Below are 25,734 nucleotides of genomic sequence, written 5' to 3'. Positions count from 1 at the left end.
ATCCCTCCCCTCTTTCCCCTTTGGTAACCTTAAGTTTGCTCAGAAAACAGTGTCTTCATGAAGTTGTATTACATACAAAATCTGTAAAAGTGATCATGGTAACAGCTAATACTCCTTTGGCACTTATTATGTGCCAGACACTACAGTATTCTTAGGTCATTAAAAACAAAAACAAAAAGCAGGCCACCAGCTATGGGCTGCAGTTCTCCTGCTCCTGGTTCAGAGCTGCATCTCTCACACTGGACGAGAGGATACCTGAGAGCAGGGACCATCTCTAACTCATCTTTGCATCCCCAGCTCCAGGCACATAGAAGGTGTCAAATTACTGAAGTTAACTGAACTGAAGCGACAATAACTCATTTATCCTGATGAGTCAAAGACATTCCTGGATAACCTCCCCAAATCTTGAACTGTCTCAGTAAAAAGCCACTCTGCATTTTGAGTCTCTCAGACAGCTGGACATTCAAACTAAACCAGATCCCTGGGTGAAGGGGGAGGTAGATGCTTTCAGCCTCACTTAATAAGGAAAACTATGATGTTCAGCCCCAGAGCCTCTCCCTCCCCATATGTAAAAAACCAAGAAAGTCCTTCTCACTTAGATAGAGTCCAAAGCTAGACTGCTCCCTGGGCCCCCACACAGAATACAACTCCAGCGACTCCAGCTTTCCAAGTAACCCACTCAGTCTCTCATCCTAGAAAATCACTGAGACTTGTGATGCTATTTACCAGGTAGTCAGCCCAGCTATCGGTGATTCATTTACCTCCCATCTTGCCATCACTGGGGAGAAAGCATTTTTCTAAGTCATTAAACACCAGAGAAACACTGGCATTATCATCATTATTGCTGTCACCCTCCTCCTGGGTCCTCTCAACCACAAACGCTCCAGAAGGGAAAGGATCACCCATCTCTGGTTAAGGAAACAGCACTGTTAAGCTGTTAGAGGTGAGCTGTCATCACTTCAGGGGCCCAGTTCCTGGCTTGCCGGGGCTCCCAACAGCATGAGCTGGGAGGAAGAGGAGGAAAGCAGGGGTGGACAGAGCCGTTGCTAAGGAGGAAATGGCCCTCTGTGCACCTGCTCTGTGAAACCAGGGGTCCAGTACTAAGTTTCCAAAGGAATGAGGCAAACTGGAGGCAAATTCCACACATACCTCCATCAGGCAGGCACACCTGGGCCCAGGGAGGCACGCCTAGGAGGTCCAGACAGCATCAACCTCCAAGCCAGGCAGCGCTTTGCATGTTTGTTTAGAGCAGGAGTTCAGCCAGCATCAACCCCCTACATAACGAAGCAGGCCAAGAGCTGGCTGTGCTGCTGGGATCTCCCCCTGCTGGCCAGGTGCAGGGGAGGACGCCAGTCCTGTAAGCATCCGGAGTGAGGAGCCAGAAGGAGCCAGTCAGAGTGGGCAGGTTAACGTTCCTGGGCAGCCCCCGTTCCTGGGCACCAGGTAGGTTTCAACCAAATCCCAAACCCCACTTTCTGGAGGAGCTGAGGTACCTAATGTGCTCCAGAACAGAGATGAGGGTACCAAGAGGGGCCAGTGAAAACCCACCATCCCCAGACAAAGTCAGCAGCCCCTAAGGACTAGGTTCCTATGACCTTGGCTCCCCATACGTTAGTTGTCCCCAGGAGAGGCCACTGTTTCACACACTGCAGCTCCTGAATTCAAACTATCCGTTTGTGAACTGTCAGAGCTGACTCACGCTCTGCCCAGTACAAAGTCACACCAGCCCAGTCACTTCCAGCCTGTCAAGCCACTCAGCATCCTCACCCACCCCGAGACACACGCAGCCCTGTGCTTCTCTTTGAGAGGCTTCCCAGGCACAGTTAAGAAGAGGACCTAGATTACAAAGGGTCACAAAAGGGTGAGAAAAAGCCAAACGCTGCGCATGCCCACGGGCTGGGTCAGCGCCAGTGCTGTCAGCATCTCTCTTAGTTTGATGTTGATAGGTATGCAGTCGAATCTTCTGAGCAGATGCGTTTATAAGGAGCCTTTCACTCTGACCTGTTCATAAATAGAAGAGCTTCCTTGCTCACAACACGTTCAGAAACGCCACCATCACTTACAGCCAGTTAGTGACACTGTACCATGTCCTAGGTTCTCCTCACACTAAAAACAGTGGCGCACTAGTGATTAAGAAGAGAGACGCATGCTCCTGAAAATTAGGCGATCTGGTTAAATGGTGGGTCTGCAACCCACATGTGGGAGCAAAAAAAACCAACCAAAACAAAATGTTAAATCAGTAAACCAACAGTGCTTTACTAAACATGCACAACGTGAGGACAGGAAACAGAATAGAAGGCGTGGTACGTTACCCAGAAGCCCTGCTAACGACCGCATGTCCTTCTCCATCAGCATGTAAATCTCCTCCTCTGAGAAGCGGCCAATGCCATGGCCATGCATCTCGCGCTTCACAATTCCTTTCGTTATGTGGCACACGAGCCACCTCAGCAGGTTACTGAAGGGACCGCCACCACTAAGAGAGAGCATCTTCCGGGTCTCATTGAGATTGTCCACCCACTGGCAATAAGCTAACGTCCTGGAATTGCGTAGAAACAAGTTACTGCTGTGCGTTAGGTACATATCAGCTCTAGAGTCCATTTCCAGTGAGGGGTTCGGAATTTAGCACACTCTGGAGGAACAGAACCATTGCCGCTTCTACAAGGAGCTGTCTGCAAGGCAGACAGGACAGCAGGCTCAAGTTCATGCCCAGGCTTAGGGCCTGTGAGAGGGACGGTGACAAATCCAGATAGTGCGGCCATGCCACCGTTCCCCCAAACCTCACCTGCACCTGCCCTCAGACATCCACCCCTCCCTGCCCCACCGCAAGGCCACGCTTCTGCTTTCTCTTAAGCAACCCCACAGAAAACAAGTAGAAATCCACTTTAAAAGGCTTTTAGGTGTACCTACAGGGGCTGAGGCGGGGCGGAGGGGAGTGGTATCGGGAAAGAGGTGGCAGTGACTGGGGTGTTAGCTTCACTCATGCTTTCTTTTCTTTCTTTTTTTTTTTTTAATTTTTAATGGAGGTACTGGGGATTGAACCCAGGACCTCGTGCATGCTAAGCATGCACTCTACCACTGAGCTATGCCCTCACCTTTTCCCAGCTTCATTCTTTCTTGATCAAAGTCATGGTTACACAGGTATATGCTCTGTGTTCATTAATTAAGCTGCACATTTTTGTTTTGTATGCTGTGTGCATGCATTTTATATTGCCTGATGTCAAAGGATTTTTTTAACAAGGCACCTTTTTGCCTTTTTGACAGGATTAGGGAGAAGGTATAGCTGTCCATGTTTACTATGAACTATATAAATTATAAGGGGGGGAGGATAGCTCAGTGGCAGAGCACAGGCTTAGCATGCACAAGGTCCTGGGTTCAATCCCCAGTACCTCCATCAAAAAAATAAGTAAACCTAATTACCACACCCTGCAAAAAAATAATAATAATAATTTCTTAAGGGGGAGGGTATAGTTCAAGCAGTAAAGCACATGCTTAGCATGCACGAGGTTCTGGGTTCAATCCTCAGTACCTCTTTTAAAAATAAATAAACCTAATTACCTCCCCCTGCCAAAAAAAAATGTTTAACTATATAAATTATAAATGGTACATAAATGATTCACTCTCCAGAAAAGCAACATTCGGCTTCAGTTGTTCGCCAGGACTCTAAAGTGAATACAGACACCAAAGGAACTGGGTTGGATCCTTATTCTCATCTGGGTGGTCCTTGTGGCAACCCACCCGTGCAGGTGCTCGTACGTGAAACGTGTGGACAGGTCAGCTGGTCACCGCCCGTGTGCTATGCTGGCTGCAACCCCCAGGCCTCAGCTGATGTAGTTCCATGAACTGTGCAATCGCGGGACTGTTTTTATGGTTAATGGTGTTGGTGGAGAGAAATTAAAAGGGTTTCTTACTGAAGGCTGAGGAAAAGGTAGCTGTGGGCATACAGGCACAAGATATTTTCATTTTTCGTCACAAAAAGCAAGAGAAGCCGAATTGGCAGTCATCTCCACTCCTAGCATTGGTGACAGAACCATAACAGCCACTTGGAAAACATCAGCAGAGTGAGAATATTTTTGACAGAGAGAACGCAAGGGGTGATAGCAAACTGTAGCTACTTTCCCCTCAAGAAAAAGCAACAAAGCTGAAAATAAGGCCCTCAAATGTTGATCATTTTATAATGTTTTATTCTTTTCAGTGCTCTGTCCTCTAAAATATGAAAATAAAAAAACAGATTTCTCCAAAATTTTTTAAACATTCCTGATTTTTACTGAAAAGTCCTGCAATCAACATACTGGGTACTGCAACCATCACTCTTCTTAATAAGCTTTTTAAGAGATGCCTACAAATCTTGTTAGAAAGCTTTGTGTACCTCTTTTTGTAGGTCTCTCAAAATAAAGTACTGAGGGGTCAAGAAATTTTGAAATGAGGAAAAGTACATTGCAATGGTGACTAATCAATGTGTACAAAGTCAATAAAACTTTTGATATAAAAGATTTCACATTTATCCTAGTAGATTCTTTATAAACATGCAAACTAAATGCTTCTCTATTTGCTCTTCTTCTTATACCCGCAGAAATTAGGGTGTCACTTTTCACATTCCATTAGAATAATCAGCACTTTGATTCTAATTGTACTAGATCTAAATTCACAATAAAAGGCCTAGACCATCCTTGATTACTTTGGGAATCAGTGACCTGAGAATAAAACCAAATTAAGTTAAACATAACCAGGTAATAAAAGCATCCAGAAGTATCTAAGGTGTGAAAATGAGGAATATGGTGGCTCTAAACTGAAAGGTTGATGTGAAAAAGAATTCATTCTTTGTAAACAAATTGCACAGGTTTTCTCATAAGCATAACTGATCTTCAAGGATGAGCAGGAGGAGGCAACAGGTGAAGAGCCCTGACTGGTCGATGAGCTGCAGGACCTTCAGGATGGGCAGCCGGGGTCTGGGATGCCTGAGGGAGCTGGTAAGAGCTGAGGTCAGGAGGGTGGACAAGATGGGGTCAGGATGAGTCTGACGCAGAGGGTGCTGAGATTTATTTTTAAAGCAAAGTTTAACCACTGAAGAGATGAGAAACATAATCAAACTTGGGGCAATGTGAGGAAAGGACCGGAGACACTGACCAAGGAAGCCATCTCTCAGGCTGATGGTGAGTGGATGGTAATGTCATTAATCAGTACAGGCACACACAGGGTGGGACAGATTGCAGGGATGAAAGACAAGTTAGCCTATTCCATCTGAAGGTCCCCTGGAACCTCCAAGAGAGGATGTCCAGAAGGTGGAGAATTCAGAAGATAGGTTTAGACTCAAGATAAAGAATGTATAAACAACCAGGTCCTACTAGATAGCACAAGGAACTATATTCAACATCCTGTAATAAACCATAATGGAAAAGAAACAAAAAGAACTGACACAACACTGTAAAATGACTACACTTCAATAAAAAATATACATATATACAAAAAAAATTGTTGGGCAGGGTCATGGCAGTGGCAGTTTTAAAGATGAGAGGAGATGAGGTCACCTGAGAAAGTTTCTAGGGTAAGAAGTGATTTGGAAGAAACTTAGTTCAAGGGCAAGTGAGAAGGCAAGAAGGTCAGGCTGGAAGGGCCAGCCTGGAGAGAAGTAGTTTTCTGTGAGATGGAGAGGTGAGGGGCTGCAGAGAGGTTCCAAGTCTCCTCTAAGAGCGGGAAGTGTGGGCACGTGCAGAAGAAGAGGATGCAGCAGTGGGAAGAGGTTTTGAGAAGACTGGTGGGTTAGAGGTGGGATGGAGGAGGCAGCTGTCTGGGCCACACAGCAGTGAGGAGACCCCCCACCACCAATGCAATGGTGTTAGGCTCTCCATCTGCATTAGCAGGCTGAATGCAGGGCACAGAAGAAACACTGGGTTGATTTGGAATTTTGCTGCTAAAAGTAACCTCAGAAACTGTCTGGCTTTCCTCCCTTCTCTTTCCCACACTGCTCCTGATTTCCCTCCTCTCTTCCACTCCCTGTGCCCAATATTGTAGACCAGTGTCGGGGAAGAGAGCAGACCAGGGCCCAGCAGGCTCTCCCAGGGTTGAACCCCAGGAAGTGTGTGTAAACTACAGTGCAAAGAACACCGGTGCTTCATGGCTCCTACATCAACTGCTATAGGTCCAAGACATCACTTACACACGCCATCATAGTCATGGCAACCACAAATCTCCGTCCTCCCACCCCGGCTTCCTGAAAACTCTCCACGCGCCGGGGGCTTCTGCCCCCACCACTCCACCCCTCTCGTCCAAGTCAGCAATCCTTCCCTGCTGCAAAATCCAAATAAATCTTCTTTCCATATTTATCTTTCTGGAACTCTCTGCAGCATCCAACACTATCAGCCACTTTCTTTGAATTCTCCCTCAGCTGACGCCCCTACCACCGTTCCTCTCGCCTCTCCCATGTTCAAGACTTTTATCTTGGGTCCTTCTGCCTTCTTACACCTCATTTGTGGGCTGATCTGTTTCACACTCACGATTTCAAACTGAGGACTCCCAGCTCCACATCCATCCCTGAGACCTCAGTCCCAAGATCCCCACACCCAGGTGAGGAAGCCTCGGAACTGCAGACCAACATTTCCAAGCTCGGGCTCATCACCTTCCTCCTCTTCTGCCACTCTTCACCCAAACCAGAAAGAATCCCAGGAGTTATTCCTCACTGCTCCCTCCCCCTCCCTCCTGTCAGCCTGTGGATTTGCCCTTTTCTCCAACCCAATTCACACTGTAGTTCAGGCTTCACCACTTCTTAACCCTGAGGACACTAGGTCTCCTGATGTCCCCTCAAGGCCCTCCAGAAGCCCATTTTCGGCAAGGCAGCCACAAAAGGTTTCCTAAAACACAAATCTAATGGTATCACGCTGCTTCTCAGCCTCATTCATCAACTCCCCACAGCTCCTTAGCTGGCCTGCCGGCCACCACCACCGCTCCCCCCCCACATTCCCCACAGTCTGACCCCATCACCGGCATTGCCTCCAGGGCACCCACCACACAGAATGAAATGTGCCTCCCAGATGCCTCTTTCTTGCCTCTAAACTTTTGCAGATGCTGCCCCCTCTGCCTCAATACCCTAATCTTCCCCTACCACCCAGCCCCTCCACCTGCCACTCTGACTGTCCCTAGATTCTGCTGTGACACCACCTCCTCTGGGAGGCTGTCCTCTCATCGCTCCAGCAGGCACTGGCTGCCTGGCCTCAGATCTTCAAACTCTCCCCCAGTGCCGGCCATTATGCAGGCTGGGTGTCTCCCTCCCTGGGAGTCGCCTGAGGACAGAGACAGCATCTAGTTACCTTGCTTCCCCCACATCCAGCCCAGTGCCAAGCCACTGGTGGTCACTCACTCACCAAGTTTGCTGAAAGAGTGAATCACTGATTGAACGAAAAGTCGTCACTTCTGAGCTGGCTACTGCTAAGCAGTGTCTCTAAGGGAGGACAATATTTACACAGAAAAGTGGAGAGACACCCTTGGAGAATGGTGTCCCGTTCTGGGATCTGCCTCTTCACCCTCCACGGGAAGAGGCGCACTGCCCAAGGAATCATGAATTATTAACTAGAGAGGATGGCAGGGCCAATTTGGAAACCAGACCAGGCTGAGCAATTAAAATATTTTATCATTCTGAGAGCCTCTTCCAGGAAGTTGATACTCATTTTATCACAACTGGTGTATCTGATCTCTCCTGCAAAATGAGGTCAAAGGTTTTTTTCAAATACTGATTATCTTAGAATACAAGAGTAAACTTTGCTCAAACATTTTTGAAGAAGACTGAGAAGGCAGGAAAGAAAAGCAGCCCCCTGCTGTTTTAATGAAGATACCTCTCATTGTAACCTGAGGTCTGGCTTGCAGCAGAAATGAGTATTAGTATACATGAGAGAAGCTGCAACCACTGGCAAACTACTGTTTGATGAATGAGTCTTAGCATTCATGGCCTCCTGACCATGAGAACGCCTTTCTCCACATCACGCCACATCCTTGCCACCTTTGCTTGTAAACTAAATACTCAAGGGTGCGGGAGCATCTGATCCGCCTCTGTAATTACACCACATTTCACAGGCATTAGATTAGCCTCTCCAAACAGGGGCCTCCACACAGTCTAAAACTGTGGAGGGGCACACAAAAAAGGAAGGAGAGGGGACCACATCAACCAAGTTATCAGGGAGAGTCTCCTGGCTTTTAGGGAAGGTCTTGGGGTAAGTCATTTTACTGGAGCATCCCATCTCTCTCATTCACCAAAAGCCAAACTGAAAAGTTAAAAATTATGGCCAACCCAGAAGGAAATTTGAGTTTCCTGTTTTAACACTTGTATTTTTATTATGACTAGATCGTTTGACAACAGTGCCCTGCACACTTCCCTAAGGGGTTAGAAGGCGCTTAAGACACTCACTAGTGTCCACAAGGGGGCAGTATGTCACACGGAAGAAGCTATAGTGCCTGTTACCAAAACTCAGTTTCATTCCAGTAATTTGACCCCGTGTCTCTTAGACTTCATTTTATACCGGCTTCCCTGCATTAGATCTAACTTGAGCATTCAATGGAACAAAGGGGATAAAAACTCTCCTCCTTCATCTTCAGTAACAGCTTTATAATGCAAGTGGGACATAACTGTATGGATTTCAAGTGTAAGAAAAACCGCTTTATAGCTGAGTGTGCTTATTTGAACAGACCTAAATCAGAGCTCCAGAATTATGTGATGTTATATAATGACAGCTTTACAATGTCTTTGCTTTTCAAAAAATCATACCAGAAGTGGAGTGTTTTTAAAGTTTCAGACCAAAATAAACATACCTGAAAACTTCAGATAGTTGAATCAATTGACTTAAACTACTGATTCCAGCTCTTCCAATTCTGTAAGTATATAAACACAACCTCAGAGCTCACTGATGGTCAGGATTTAACAGGCTCTCTTGTAAAGCTCACACTTATAATATTTTCCTATCAATTGTGGTCAGTTCCCTATGCTGGCCCCCAGTCTCCACCAGGGTACACATTTTCTTACCATGGCTTATGGCAGCCAGAGGGTGGAGAAGGGAACGTCTTTTCTCCCCTGGGGTTTACAGCTCTCAGGAAAGCCTGTTCAGGATCTCCCAAAGCAAGAAGCTGGCTAAAGGTCTGGAAACCTTATGAAACAGAGACAGTTTGTTTTTCCTTCTGCTACTAGGGACTAAAGGAAATTGGAGGAATTAGGATTTTTTTTTAAGTTTACTGGACATTGTGTCTCAATCTCTGACTTCTCACCTTCACTATTTCTTCCTCAAATTACTCCTTGAGAATACACAAACAAGAAATAGTCGCTAACCCAAAAAACCATTCTTTTAATTAAAAAGAGAGAAGACTCCATGCATGACCTAAGCCACTTCCCAAGCACTTAGGGGTTTGTGGTGTATAAAATTAAGATGCCTCCTCGTCAGGGGACCACCTCCCAACTCTCCCTCCCACCCAGTCCCACTATATGCCTCCCCCCTCACGCCGCCCCTATCATGTATTAGCAGGGGGCCTTCTCATTAGGAAGAGAAGGGGAGAGAAGAACAGAAGATGAATTTCTACAAAGGAGTAAACACATATTAAACATCACTCACAGTGAGAGCAAGAAGCAGTGGCTGGGTCGTACTTGGGAATCTTGCTGGATCAGAGACTTTCTAACTGGAATATGAATTTTATGAGCAACTACAGAAATCAAAGAGTTCTAACAAAAGTACCAACTAAAATGCAAGGGTTTCGGCTTTTCAGGCAGCTGACAAAGTGCTAGCTCTCCACATTAATAGGCCCATCAATCAAATGAATTAACACTTTGGAAAGTCTCAGCAAGGAAAGGCACTGAGGGTCTGAGTGGCCCTGTGCTGGTTCTTTGTTTCCCTCTAATGCTGCAAAACTGGGACTGGAACCTGGCAAGCAGGTGAGACAAGTCTGTCCCCCAAGGGTTCTTCCCTGATGATAAGCATGTCACATGCAGTCATGCATTTTGGTCCACACTGCCACCCCTGCACTCTGAGATGGGAGGGCCAGCAGCTCTCTGTAGGTATTGTAAGGAACAGACCCAGGTTCATCCCAGGAACACTGAATCTGTGATCACTCCCACACTGATCTGTACCCCTGTCTCCACTCTCTGCCTGGTTCCCTCCTTCTTCCCACCCCCTTCACTTCTGTAGTGAGAAGGGGAAGGAAGTGGTGCTTCAGGTCAGCCCTGGAATAAAGTGGGCAAGAAGGAAAATTAGAAAGAGAAAAGAAAAAGAAATAGAGGGTCACAAAATCCAAGAGACAAGCTTTCTATTTAGAAAGAGAGCTGAATGGATGAAACAGGAAAGTGATGGGAAAGAATCTTCTACAATTGACCCCAGACTGAGTGTATCTCTTGGTGGAAGGAGCAAAAGCTACTGGGTGAGCAATGACCCAGGAGTAACAATTAATGCCAAGAAAAAGTGGGCTCAGCAATTCATAATTAAATCTTTCAAACGAGATATAGTTTGCAGAAATCAGGGAGAAAACGTCTCTTATCTGTTGGAGGGTACAGAAAGGTGCTAAAACTCCAGAAGATGGATGAAAGAAAAAGAAAAAGAAAATCCACATTTTTATGAGTTTGTAAAGCAAGAAGAGTTGAGGCTGCTTAACTCACGTGATGTCACAGCCAGCACGCCACATGCAGAACACGGGCACCTCACCCACACAGTGTGTGAAATGCTTCAGACTCAGAAAAATGCAGCCTAGGAGTCAGCCAATCAGGGCAAAGAATAGGCTAAGAGTCAGCCAATCAGGGCAAAGATGCTCAGAAAGCAGTAAAATGCACTACTTCTGGATCATAGAGAAGCACTCGTCATCCAAGGAAAACTGACAATACTCTGACAAAGCCTGCGTAATTTATTTCACCTGAGACTTCTACCCTCACTTAGTCCTCTGTTCCTTCCTCTGGATATCTGATGTAATACTACTTTAATTTAGCAGTTTGTGTCGGTAAAAAGTCCAGAGAAAAATCTCCCTCAGTGACCCAGATCCGGGCTCAGCTAATAACAGCCCATGGGCTAAGCCGTTTTCACATTTGTAAATGGTTGAGTAAAAGAAATCAGAAGAATAATATTCTGTATTAAATGAAATTCAAATTTCAGTGCTTTTATTGTTTTACTGAAACACAGCCATGCTCATTCATGTGTCTATCAGCGATGGCTACTCTTGCACCAGAACAGCAGAGTAAAGTAGCTGCCAGAGACATGTGGCTCACAAAGCCTAAAACACGTACTAGCTGGGCCTCGGCAGAAAATGCTGACCCCGCTCGAGATACCCTGAAACTTGGCAGTCATAACTCTGACCCAAAGGCAGAGTGTAGAAAACTCTGGGGAAGGTGGCGGGAGTGTCTGAAAAGTGAAACAGAACTTGGTGTCAAATGATGGGGACAGACCCTGGCAGCCGCCCAGGCAGCCGGGGGACTCACCAGTAGAAATGCTCCTCCACCATCTTGGTCACCGCCCTGGAGATGGCTCTTTCGTGAGGGCCGAGGTTTTTGTTTAAATTCACTCCAAGTTTCTCTTCCAGAAAGTCAATTATGAATTCTGTCCCAGAAACTTTTTCATGATTATATTCAATCCAAGGCATTTTCCCTTGAGCAGAGAGTTTTCCACCAAAATAGTTCTAAGCAGAGCAAATTTTAAAAAGAGAAAAGCAATGTTTTATTTAAACCTCACTGTGTGATTAACAGAAACAAACATTCCAATGGTATTAATTGACAGTGACTGTACTCTTCCAGTGAATGAGCTCAGCAGATAAACTCTTAAGGGAATAAATGGTTACTCTTGGGATTTAAAAAAAAATTTATCTCACAAGAAGATAGATTTTATCGTGGGTTCAGGCCTCCTGCTTTAAAAAAAAAAAAAGAGAGAGAGAGAGCAGGGAAGAAGGGGAGTGCTAAAATGATCCTGGTAAGAATCAGTCAGGTTATAATGTATGAACAATCCAAAAATGCAAAAAGTGAAAATAAACCATGAGGAGATTTGTACTGACCAGGCTACTGATCAAAAACCTCACTTGAAACCCAGAAGCTTACAGCTGAATGATGCTTAACACCACTACACTGCAAACAAGTGGTCCCAGAAATTGTAACACTTAGTTGTGTCCAACTGACTCAACACCAGTGCCTGTCAAAATGCAGATTCCTGAGTCCCCTGCCCAGACCTCCCAGTCAGAATCCGGGCAATGGGGCTCAGAAATCTGTGTTTTTGACAAGCTCCCCTTTGGTTCATACCCATGCTGGAATATTACAGTGTCTCAGAGGACCCTGATCCCAGAATAGGGCGGGGTGGCAGGGGTGGAGTCACACACTTAATGAACACTGAGAATTACAGAGTAACATCTGCAGCTCACTGTATAAAAAGCCAAGATCTCAACCACACTGATGGACGAGATTCTGCAGTAATAATTGCACGTATGCAACCACTTTTCTCAGTAAATCTGGATCATGCAGATTCCAAAGTTGAGTTTTAAATCTGAATCCATTTTTTGATGGTTTATACAGCCTAAATGAATCAGATTATTACAACTTTGTACTTTATATAAATCAATAGTTCTGATACCGTGGGTAATAACAAGTGTTGGCTCTACGGAAGAAACAGAACTCTCAAACACTGTGGGTGGGAATGTGAAATGACACAACCGCTCTGAGACCATTTGACAGTGCCCAGTGACACTGGGCTATGCTTGAGGGTCCTGGGCTCCTCAGACCTTTGAAGTAATATCACCTTTCTCATGGCTGAAAAGGAGAGCAGGTACTAGCTAACCGTTGCTTACTGCTTTCTTTGGTCAAGAAAAATGGGGGCTTTAACTGAACTCTGTCTCTTGGTGTCTTAGTACTGGTCTCACTGAATATTCTGAAGAAATTCATTCTGGGCCAAGCCTGGAAAAGGGAATTATTGGGGCCACTGTTAGCCATATCGTGTCTGTACAATTTGGAAAACAGGACCTCCTCTGAGTGGACACAATCCATGCCAGGGTTCACGGCTTGGCAAGTAGAAGTGGATCCAGATTTTGCTCCTTGACCAGGCTGCTGTGCAGTGAACAACTTGCACAACCATACATGGCAGCCCTAGAAATTAATCCTGATGTTAAGAAATGTCAAATCCCTTAGAAGTTGCTAGTACACCTGACATTCTTGTAATTTGTACTGTAAAGATGTCAATTTACCACAGCATCTGTTTCAGATTGCTCTTGATACCATCCATATCCTCCCACCACATCCCCTTCTAGACTCTTGTCGTTCACAGATGGATTCTATCCTGCACGCTGACGTCAGAGAGAACTGTTTACAATGCAAATGAGATGCAAGACCTCTGCTGCTCAAAATTACCCAACAGCTTTAATGGGTCCAGTCTCACCCCCTTCACATAGCAGTCTAGGCCCGTACCATCTAGCCGCCGCCCGCTTGCCCAGCCTCTCTGCTCCCAATCCCTAGGGTCTTCTAAATTCCAACTGCCCGCTCCTAGCCAAGTCAAAGTCTTGCCATCTCTCTGACTTTGTACACTCTTAACCTTGTTCAAGCGTCTCTTTCCCCCTCATCTGCAAAGTCCTATCCATCCTAAAAAATTCAGTTCAAATTTCACCTTGTTGGTGAATTATTTCCTCAACGTGCAATCATTATCTGCCTTTCCTCTGCTTCCACTGCACAGTGCATATTCCCCTCTGCTTATAGAATTACTATTTGTACATTTCCCTTTCCCTCTAGACCACCTATTCCCTGGGTACATATTTATCTAGACTATCTTTTTAACTTGGAATAGTAAAAATTTGTGATCAACTCTTATGGAAACGAAAGCTCTAGTAGATTTTCATCATCAAAATTTTATTTTGCTTACTAGATAAATGAGTAGGAGACAACACTTTAGAGACACTGTGATAACATCTAAAAATTAGCTGAATTCAAAAAGTATTTTAAAAAGAAAAATGTCCAAAGGAACAGGCAAGACTATGTGTGAGATGTAGGTGACATTCTTCCATGAATTTCAGTTTTTCAGAATGTGGTTATGTTACTTTAAAAATAAATACATATATATTTTTTAAAAGAAAACTTCATTTTGCTTAACTCCCTCAAACATATTATAGAATCTATTTTTAGTCTATTTTTATTTAAGCATCTGGAGTCTGACTGGACCACCAAGGGCAGTTTCTGAAAGTAATTTTCAGAAGAAAGATGAAGAGGTAAATCCCTTTTATCTTTTCCAAGCTGTTTCCCTGTGCAGGTCTGTCCTAGGTGAGATTAATGCATCCACACATACACATTATTAGCACAGCAGCGAAAGCCATAGGCTTTGGGTTTAAAAATCTGGCTCCATCATTTAGTCACTGTGTGACCATGGACCTCCCTGGTCTTCCTCAATCCTACCTGGGCTCAGCAATAGCATGGGGATTATAACAGCTGTGAGGATTAAATGAGAAAATGCACGTGAAGTATTTGACGGAGTGCCTTCATCAGAAGTATTAACATCACCCTCACCATTTTGAGATGAAGAACTTGAGACCTTAAAGGGAATCCTAGTGTCTTGGGACTCCGATTTGCTACACTGGCCATGGCGCCCTCAGCTTTTCAGCTAAATTTATACCTATTATACTCACTGCATCTCTGGAGCTGTCTTATTTTTATTTATTTACTTTTTTTCTTTTAGCAGAGGTGCTGGGGATTGAACCCAGGACCTAGTGCATGCTAAGCACGCGCTCTACCACAGAGCTATACCCGCTACATTTTGTCGGGGGTTGGTAATTGGGTTTACTTATTTTTATTTCAGAGCCATCTTGAAAGGTCTCCCACTGGCTAAATTTGAGATAATTTGAGCAACTTCTGTAGATTATAACATGTTGGAAAAAAATCCATGCATCCAATATTGTGACTAAAATGTACACGTATTAGTCTCTGCCCCTGGTTCCCAGCATCGAGCTCCTAAATCCCTCATAAATTCCTAAGTGATAAGAGCACTAGGAGCAGCTTTTGTTCTGTTGATGCCTCTGGTGGCTCCTGCAGGAACTGGTCACCAGAAAGACCAAGTCACAATTAGAAGCTTAGAATTGTCTGCCCCACCCCCATCCTCCAGAGAGGAGAGAGGGGTTGGACATGGAGTTTTTAACTGATCATCCCTACATGAGGAAGCCTCCATAAAATCCCAGAAGTACAAGGTTTGGCGAGCTTCCACTTTGATGAACACATCCACACCGGGGCGGTGGGGGGAGGGAGGGACATTAATCCATGGGAACAGAAGCTCCCACACTCAGGACCCTCCCAAACCTGACTGTGTATCTCTTCATCTGGCTGCTCATCCATATCTTTTATCATATCCTTTAATAAACTGGCAAACGTAAGTGTTTCCTGAGTTCTGTGAGCTGCCCTAGCAAGTTAATTAAACCTAAGGAGGGGTCGTTAGCACCTCCAATCTACAGCCAGTTGGTCAGAAGCACAGGTGACAACCTGGGCTTGCTACTGGCATCTGAAGTGGGGCTGAGGGAGGGCAGTCTTGTGGGACTGAGCCCTTCACCTGTGGGGTCTGACGCTCTCTCTGGGTAGACAGTGTCAGAACTGAATTAAATTGTAGGACACCCAGCTGGCGTCAGAATCGCTTGGTGTAGGGGAAAGCCTTCCCACGTTTGACCAGAAGTGTCAGAAATGAAGTGTTTGGTGTGAGGAGTAAAGGAGAATCCCGGGGAGAAACGCACAGTAGGGAGGAACTGGGTTTCCCCTAGAGAGGAAGGAAAATCTGAGCATTCCTCTTTACAACTGCACATTGTCATTTTGTAGAAGAGTGTCCTTATTTTTTGGAGATGCACACTGAAGTATTGCGGGGTGAAGTGTCATGATTTCTATAGCTTACATTCAAGTGTTTCATCAAAAAGATTGTTCATATAAAGAGAAATAAAGGGAAGAAGGCAACATGTTAACAACTGGTGCCTCGAGGTGAAGGACATAGGGATGTCCACTGTGATGTTCTTTTAACCCATCTGTCGCTTAGACAAATTCCAAAACAAAAAGATGGTGGGGGTGGGGGTATACAGACAAGATCAGCAAATAAACAGATCAGAAGTTAGGGCTACGAGCCAAAGCAGAGAGTTTCAGAGGAGCCATTTTCTTTCCCATATTTAAAAAGAATGATTGTGTGAACTACATGCATCTTATACAACCAGTTATGGCAAATGAGGTAGGCGTCTTTATGTATGTCTACAGGCAAGTGTGGAAAGACGGTCGGAAGTGGTGATGATAACCTGTAGCTAGGAGGATATCAATGATTTTTATTTTCACTTACACTTTTTTGTATTGTCTGAAATTCTTATAAGAACCATATGTCATCTATATGTACTCAAAATAAACAATAAAGCTATTGTCATCCTGAAAAAAATTAGCCATATCTGTAGGACTTTATACATTCTTGCAACTTCCTATGAACCTAAAATTATTGCAAAATGAAGTTTTCAAAATTGGTTTTCCAATATTTATATCTTAATTTTAGAAAGATACTAACTGTGACCAATACATCAGACTTTTTTTTAAAAAGCCTTGTGAGTTCCTACTAAGGGTCATCAAATATTTATTCCAGTCTCATTTAGGTTAAAAAATAAAAAAGCTTCAAATATAAAGTCGTGTTCTTAGGAACATGGCATTTTAATCTTTTTTTTTTTTAAAGTCACAGGGCAGGGAAGGGGCAGAGGGGAGAGCTCCCTGGGTCTATGACAAGCTTCCTCTCCACTGATCCTCCGAGCACTGAGCCCCACCAGCGCTGCCCAGGCACCGCCTGCATCAACACAAACCTCGCTGACCACACACGGTCTCAAGGCACCTCCCGCAGGCACAGAGCATCCCTCTCTAAACCACAGAAACGGTTTCCTTTTACCTAAGTCCCTGCACCCTCCACTGAACACCTGCTTCATAGAGACCTCACAGAAGGAAAAAGACCCCTATACCATTCCTTTTATATATATATAAAAGAAATAATCATTTGGGAAGGGATAAGCCTCCACAGGCTTCACAGGGAGGCATGTGTCCAGTTGCTCTAGTTACAGGATCTAAAATCTGAAACTTGAACCAAAGTGGTTGGGCGTCGGGGAGAGACAGGCTGGGCAATCAGCGCTCAACGGCTTGAAGGCAGGAAAGGAAAGGGCAGGTCAGCCTGGCAGCCGCTGCAGCCCGGCCAAGGGCGGGACTACTTCATCAGGGGTGGAGGGTGTGAAAGATCTAGAAGGCCGCCAGAGGCTTTGCGCAGAGAGTGAACTTGGTCTTGGGGCCCTAACTGCCCCAGAGCTGTCGTGACTAAAGGCGGCAATTTGGTGGGGAGAGGACGGAAGCTGTCTCTTCCTTCAGCGTGCATCCCTCAGTGACACACATCTTCAAGTGCTGACTGCCACCGCCCAGCTGAACAAGGATCTTTCAAATCCAATCCAATGCATTTGGATGATTCAAGCCTTCTCTGGTCTTTTGCTATTTTCTCCTTCATTGCTGGCTTCAAAAGTCCTGAATAATCTCCCCGCTTCCCTCTGCAGACTCAGCCCTTGCATTCTAGGCCCCAGTCATAAAGACCCTCTTTCTGTTCCCCAGACACCCCATGCCCTCTCAGATCCCCCAACCCCAAGCCCAGGTCCAGTGCTGCTCCACCATATTCCCTGTGAACCACTTACCAAGCTGAGCACTCATTCAGCTGTCCCAGCACTGCCTCAGGAGGGTCACTGCCACCCCCATGCCCTCCTCTGTAGAGAAACCGGCTCAGAAAGCACAGCCCGTGGGGAGGCAGGAGTTGCAGGGCTAATGCCATTATCAGGGTGGCCAGAAGCCTGGTGGGGTGAGGAGCCCTCCCCCTACCAACCACGGTGGTGTGGGGATGCCTGGGGCTCACCTCCTTGCTTTCCTGAGACGCCTTCAGGGGCACACAGGCTGTGGTCTAAACTTTAGCCCTTACCCAGTGCAAATTCCCAGGCAGGGAAGCTGACATCCCTAGTAAAAGGAGACTTCAGACCAAAATAACTAGACACCTGAGGAGTACAATTACTGTAAGAGATCAGCAACAGGTTGAACACATGTAACATGAGGCAGAATGACTGGGGCAGACCAAAAAAATTGTAAGAAAAAAGTATAAGAAGTATCCTCCAAGGGATAAAGAAAGAGATTCTAACATCAACCAAGGGGAAATATGACTGGACATAATGGGTGGGATACTACACAGCGGATTCAGGAGAGGACAGAGGATGCAATGGAAGCTCAGAGAGACGAATTCTTCCAGAAGGGAGAAGACAAGAAGGAAGGGGTAGGTTCTGAGATACAGAAAATGAAAGCAGAGAGTCCAGGAGCCAGGTAATCGGGAACACGAAAGCAGGGAGAAACAAACAAATAAAAAAGGAAATATTTGAAGAACATTGGTAATTCCTTGGAATTAAAAAGAGACTGAAGATTTCAGATTGAAAAGAGTTTGTAAAGGACCAAACAAGATACACGAAGACTCACACCAAGCCACAATATGATATTTTGGAATGTTGAGATTAAATGCAAATTCTAAAAGCTTCCATAGAGAAAGAAAAAGAATGAGATTAACGTCAGACTTTTCAATAGCAACACTGATGCAAAAAGACAACAGAGTAACATTTTTAAAGTGCTGAAGGAAAAGAACTTTGAACACAGAAGTAGGAAACGTGCAGGCATATTAAAGGTTTCTCAGGCATGCAAAGGCACCGAAGGTTTGCCACATAAAGGCTCACTCTCAAAATATGCATCAGAGAAGTACTCAAATAAAAAGACAAATAAATCCTGCAGTGTAAGATATATGGGAAATAAGCCTAGTCAAATAAGATAGTAAGGTTTCTTGCCTAAAAAAGGACAAGAAAAAAGAAAGGAAGGAAGGAAAGAAAGGGAAGGGAAGGGAAGGGAAGGGAAGGGAAGGGAAGGGAAGGGAAGGGAAGGGAAGGATTAATTCCAAAATTCCTGAATTAAAACACATGATAACAGCAACACACCTGGAATGAGTCCTAGGAAGAAAGAGACCCAAATTCATTTGAACCTACTAACAGACTTGTATTACCAGAGGTAAATATAGATTCTGATACATAAAAAATGAGTGGGGATAAATAAAGACAAATTTGGATCTTAAGAGCAACCACCATAACAACAAAAATAAAATGGTTTTAAATGACAAGAAAAAAATTCTTGTTGATCTGTCAGAAAGCAGGAAATGAGAAAAAAAATCTAAAAAGAAAACAACAACGAAGTATAGTAAGGAGGAAAAATATTAAATAAGATGTTAGAAAATATACCAATAAAATAATCCTTACAGGTGTAAATGGATTAAACTCACCAATTTTAAGGACTCTTAGATTGGCAATAAGTGATACATTACCTACAAGAGACAAATACCAAAAAAAAGAGAAAGAGGATGGAGAAAGATACTCCCAAGTAAATATGAGCCAAAAGAAAGCTGGAGAATCAATCCAAATATCTGATAAGATAGAATTCAAGGTTAAAAAAAAAAAAAAGAAGGAGCAGAGATGGGAGCTACGTACCAGAAAAAGAAACAAAACTGTAAAAGATATATGATCTTTCCTATTATATGGACCTAACAAATCACCTTGAATATACACACACCCTTACCTAAAGCAAGAACTAACAGAATGGCAGGAAAAGAGACAAGTCAACAAATACACTTGAATATTTTAACCCACTCCTCTCAGAAACCACTAGAACAAGCAGACAAAAAATAAGCAGAGGTATAACAGGTCTAAATAATACATTAACATGCTCGAACAAGGAGATACAGAGAGAACTCTACTCCCAAATAAACTCTACTCCCAACTTCTATAACAAGTAGCCACACGCTAAAGTGTCAGTATATTCCAAGGAATTAGTATCACAAAGACTTCCTGCTTTGATCATAAAATTAACAAACAGTAACAAAATCAGTTTCTTCTTAATGCCTATGTCTAGAACTTAGGTGGAAAAGAATTTTTAAAAAATAGAACTGAATGACAATGAAAACACAACCTGTCAAATTTATGAGATACAGCTCAAGCATTACTCAGAGAAAAATGTGTATTTTAAATGCATTCTCCTCTGCTTACTCTCTAAGGCTGAAATGAGGAAGTGTTTCCTTGAAAGTCACCCAAACAGAACATGAAGCACTGGGGGAAAACTCTCACAAAGTCTACAAGTATCTCTCTGGGGGCCTGATGGGTGCTCTGAGCCCAGGGCTCATGAGAGATAAACATAATGCTTCCAGTAGAAAGAAACCTAAAGGTACACCCACCTTTACTCACAGCTGGGTCAGTAGGTCTAGCCAAACTATTAACCACAGACGACTGTATGTCAGGAAAAAATAACATGGCCCTGAACCCTACAAAAGTCCAGACCCTTTCAACTACCCATTAAATTGGATGTAAAAATCAACAGAGCCTGGAATCAAGTCTCCTAAGTGTCTACTAAGGACCTGGCTCCGCTGCTGTCATACCCATCCCCTGGGGAACCCAGAGCGAGCCCCCCAACCCTGTGAGATTGAGCACTCCCCACGCCCCCTGCCCCTGCCGTCCAGTATCGCTGCCATGAGGATAAAACACATTTGCACAGAAGTACCTGATAGGGTAAGTCAGCCATCCTTAAATAAGTTTCCATCTTCAAACAGAAAGGAGATAAACTGGGGACACCATTGTTAGGTCTTGCAAACTGATGCAAAATAATAGCATCTTTGGAGTCAATCTCTTGCTGTTTCCTGTCAAAACCAAAACAGAGAAAAAGAACAATCCACACGTTATACACTCAGTTCCCTTAGTTCCTCAGAGGTCCCTGCTGGGCTGGAGCTCCTCGGCGAGTGAGCAGATCTGCTTGTCAAAGGGGTTTACCTCACCCAGGAGCACTTAGAGAGTGGAAGCTTGGTCAGAACACAAGAGGACCTCACAAACTCTGACCTTACCATGGCTGCGAGAGCTCAGGAGAGTAACTACACGTCAGCCTCCTTCCGGTCCCTGTGGCCTGTGGGCAGGAAGCGCACTTCCAGGTCAGGTCCACCTCTTCTCTAGCTGGCTGCCTACCTGCCAGGGACAAGCTGGATGGATAAAAAATATGTCCTGTGCTTCCCGTGTGTCAGGCATCGTTCTGAGGGCTTCACGGGCATTACCTCATTTCATCTTCATAGTAGCCTTATGAGGTAGGTACGACTGTTATCCACATTTTGTAGATGAGGAAACTGAGGCACAGAGGATAAACCTGCCCGAAGTCTCGTTACTAGTAAACGGCAGAACCCGAACTAAACCAGGCAGTCAGAGACGATGTTCTTGACCACTAGGCTGCACCATGACAGTCTCCTCATCCACAGGACCCTGGAAGAACAGTGCAGACCTACTCGGCCACAACTCAAGCCTGCAGGCAACCTGAGACTGAATATCCGGTCCCTCTTCCAAAGCCTCACCTGGCCTGTCACCTGTGGTGCCGAGGAACCCGGCTCCTGGGCACTCTCTCTTCCTCCTACCTTCACAGGGGCCCCACGTTCACCACACAGCATATCCCCTAGCACCCCTGCCTTCTCCCTTTCTTCTGTCTCAGCCACACATCTGTCTTTTCCTTTGGCTACTTTTTTGGGTGGGGAGGACTTCCCTGGTACAGCTTTTTCAGTAGCCACCATGCAGTAGAGCAAATGCTGGACTCCACGTCTGGACACCTGGGGTCGAGTGCAGGCCCTGCTTCCTATGGCCGCATCACCCTAGACCTCTCCTCCTCTCTCATACAGAAAGTGAGAAGTCTGCCTCTATTATCGTGGGAATTAAATAAAATAGCATCTGTACCCATTTGGTGAGCTATCAAGCATAAAGTGGTAGACTTAATTCTCATTCAAAGAGATATGGGCTTGTACCCACAAGCCGCAAAGTCTCATGCCACACAGCGCCACTCAGACAGACATCACATCCAGGAACCTTCCACATTCTCCATCGTTCACTCTACCCAACCGTTCCCCAGTCAGATAAGCCTCACTCTGCCCCTTGGCCTTCCCTGAGTTTCTGGTTCCCTCACATTGTTCCTAGTTTAATCCCACAAGTACTTCTACCCAAGTAGACAAGGGCAAGTTCTTCGTGTCATCGTCACACGATGCTCACTTACTGCGGAAGCTCCGCTCAGTAAGACAAAGTCTTTTGGAGAAGTTTACCACGAGAGTGCCCTTTCCACTTAAAGAGTTAAGAATGACTCATTTTGAAAAAAATTGGTCAAAAGAATAAAAATATTTGCTGCCTTTGGACAAGACTTGCTATAAAACAAAAGTTTTCACTTAGATGAAGTGTTTGAGAGGTCAGATATTAAAAGTAAAGAAGCCATTTAGACTATGTTCCTAAAAAGTGCAAACTGTAGATTTGACAACAGATTTTGTCCAGTCAAGTAATTCACGTCAGAGCGGTATTTTCATGTAAATTAGCCAGGCAAAAATTTAAGAACTGAAAGGAGAGGAGATAAATGTAAAATCCCTTTCTCCATTGGCCAGAGCAATCTAATTCTGAAGGTGAACTTGGGCCCTGACATAAGAATGGATGTGACCAGCATATGCCAATGACTCTGTGTACACCATACGTATTAAATCATTTCATATTGACAGTAGCACTACAGAGTGGATATTGTTATAGTTTAAAATTAGTATATTATACCCTACTTATATTTTACAATAGACAAGGAAACTGAAGCTCAGAGAGGCTAAGTAACTTGCCCAAAGAATATCAATTTAAGACCAAGTTATTCTCTTGTAAAATGATTATAAATCAATAAAAAATGTTAAAAAATAAAAATAAAAAGACCAAGTCATTCTTAACTCCAGTTCCCAAGTTCTTAAGCACTTCAGCTACACCAAAATGGGCAAATCTTCAGTACTTTTATTAAGGCAGCCAGTTGGGCTCAGACCACTCAAACCTGGAACTTTCTGATGAAAGTCTATAGTAGCTAATGATAGCCAACTTTTATTGCACGCTTACTATAAGGTCAAACTCTGTGCTAAGCATCTCACATGTGTTAACTCACACAATCAGTCTCTGAGGAAGCCTACTGTTATTATCCCCATTTCACAGATGAGAAAACTGAGTAGCCAAGCTTACTCTTAGGTCCAAGGTTACATGGTTGGTTAACAGCAGAGTAAATCTGAACCCAATCTAGCCCCAGAGCTCTCCCCACATGTCAGGAAACTCTCTCTAACTAAGGATCAGCAGAGCAGGTGATCTGTTTCCTGAACACTATACTTTATATAAAGTGCTGTTATAATGAGGAGTGTGTAAGAACACCTGTGGAGCAGCAGACTGGCCCCTATTCCCACAGTGAAGGATCTCACAGATGACCATGTCTCTGTATATAGCTGCGGGGCTATTAGTTCAAAGATCACATGACCCACGGGCTGCTCTGATTCCCTAAGTTTTCTAGGACAGGATGAGCCGGTGTGCCAAACAAGCTATGCATAACAAGTCATTCCTGGGTCAATTTACAAATACTACATTTCTGAATGCTAGACAGAATTTAAGAGTGCTGCAAGGCTCTCTCCTCTTGGGGAGAATAAAGTGGAGGTTTGGGATTATATTTCTTTAAAAATACTGTGAAGGGAAAAATATGGATAAAATCCAAAAGACTTACTTTGGTTATACTCATTAATCAAACTTCTTAAATAATTCTCACGTGTCAACTTGCCTTCCACTCTGGAGATGTACCCATAGATTAAGGTTAAGTCTATGCAGCAGAAAATCCAAGTACAGTGCTGAAGCCCACGATCGCCAGTGAACTCAGACAGTGTAGCCATTTCAAGGGGCACCTTCCATCCCACATAGTTCAGATCGTTTTGTGTTTTTGCCTAAACCACACAGGCAACTGAAACTTAGCTTTCACTCAAGTGCAGGCCACTATCCTGTAACCTCTGAATCTCAGTACCCGACCTCCCTGGGTCTCCTTCCCCTATCCCTCTGTGCCCCTGGAGGCTGTCAAAAACTCAGGTCCCTGCCACAGGTCTGTCTTCCCTGAGCAGAGCCCCAGCTCTCCACACTCCGCTTCTTCTCCTCCATCAAAACTTATTCCGGAATCAGGAAGAAGGGATAAGAAATGCGGGCTCCACAGACACACGTTCCCAGATTTGATCCTACTACTCTTCCTGTGTGATCTTGGGCTACCAAAACTTCCTCATTTAAGACATGAGATCAAGCATCCCACCAGGAATAATGCAATTGCGTTGGTAAAGCACTTCTACGCTGAGCCCCAACTAAAGGCTCAAAGTGGACAGGCATTTTTTTATTTGCATTACAATAGGGTTTCCCAACTCAACTTAAACACCTGTCAAGAAATATAGGTGGATAAACTGTAATCCAAATAAGTATCCAAGTGGGCAGAGGACTCTTCTCTGTGCAGGGACCACACCTACTAGGGCGTGGCCTCTTCCCAGGGTAGGCCCTGAGCTGCCCCCTCCCCATTTCCTCAAGGTCGTTTAAGCAAGGTTTAGACTCAGTCCTGTGAAGCTGTGCCTTCACTCCCTCCACCAAGTGGAAGAACTGGTGAGAAGCCACATGGTTCCTGATCTTCAAAAGGCTTTGGACTGGAATATAACTGGGAACAACTGCACAAATATCTTTGTTTTTCATATAGCTTGAAACCTTACTTGAAATAGAGTTCTAAACCTAACAAAACTATAAAATAATCTAGAGAAATAATTCATTTGAATTTTAAAAATCTGTTTCAACTAGACTCAAGACACTACTAAGTAAGAGAATTCAGTGGTAAGCTTAAAATAAAACTTCTCAATTACGGCTCAGTAATAGGAAAGCCAATACATTTGCCCAGACCTAAATGAGTCCCACCCTCTCAGAGACTAGGAATATTCAAAATACCTGTTAGGCTGTCACAATGTCCTCCTGGAATCCCTGCAGGCCTGCTAAAGGTCACCTATCACTGTCTTTGCTTATAAAACTATTGTGTAGGATTCCCCCACTGGAAAAATGCAGTGTAGATACATTTTTCACTCTTCAGAAAATACTGGCCAAGAGGGTCATTCTGAGCTATTGAAATCTGCTCTTTCCTGGTCATCTCCCAGTGACAGAGGGCTCAAATGCATGTTAATTTTGACCATAAACTGACGTTTCAATTAGCCAAACCACCGGTCCCAGCAGCCTGTGGTACTATCCTGGTGAAACAAAGATCTCCTGTCCGGCTGGATGTACCAACAGCAGGGGCCTCCATTTTCTGGTATCTCCAAGTCAATCCTGTAAACATTTTGCGGCAGGCAGCAGATGCAACTGTTTACGGCACCAGCACCGGGCAACTCCCGTGCACGCCCATGTGCTAGTCGTGTCCTCGGATTTCCTACTGTTCACACAACAATGGCATTTAAGCCTGAAGATGGTGCTTAGCTTTAAGTACCACATTAGCAGATAACCAGGTTAAGGCTGCATCAAAACCGCACACCACTACACTCCGCCATGCACCCCGAACAGGGACCCAGGGGTCTCCGGAGCTTTTGCAATTTCAGCCTTTTGATGATGTTGACACTTGGGAAGGGATAGAGGAGAACTAACCTTTAAGTATAAGATAAGGTTAGAAGTTAATATTACAGCGTTGTCATCTATAAACAAAGAGGGTATTTCATAAAAATGTAACTTAGTATTTCTACAAGGCCTAATTCTACGGTTGCAAATACACTGCATTTAGGATCTTCCTAAGGGCATTTCATAATAGACGATTATGCTCCATAACAATCCAGAGAATTTTGCTTTTAGCACCAAATGATTGGGAGACAAGTG

The 25,734-nt window shown here is 44.5% G+C and overlaps 1 protein-coding gene across 1 annotated transcript in view; it reads right to left on the bottom strand.

Annotated features, from left to right (window-relative positions):
- The window catches only part of FAXC (failed axon connections homolog, metaxin like GST domain containing), a 54,328-nt gene that overhangs the window by 27,982 nt on the left and 612 nt on the right, over positions 1-25,734 (bottom strand). Inside the window, exons 2-4 of the mRNA XM_032484413.1 lie at positions 20,567-20,702; positions 11,429-11,625; positions 2,313-2,536 (exon numbers count right to left, since the gene is read on the bottom strand). Coding sequence (XP_032340304.1) covers positions 2,313-2,536; positions 11,429-11,625; positions 20,567-20,702 — 557 coding nt within the window. The remainder of the gene's footprint in view (positions 1-2,312; positions 2,537-11,428; positions 11,626-20,566; positions 20,703-25,734) is intronic.

Source organism: Camelus ferus, chromosome 8 (genome assembly GCF_009834535.1).
Source record: "Camelus ferus isolate YT-003-E chromosome 8, BCGSAC_Cfer_1.0, whole genome shotgun sequence".
Taxonomy (NCBI): Eukaryota; Metazoa; Chordata; class Mammalia; order Artiodactyla; family Camelidae; genus Camelus; species Camelus ferus.
This window is presented reverse-complemented; position numbering and strand designations above follow the sequence as displayed.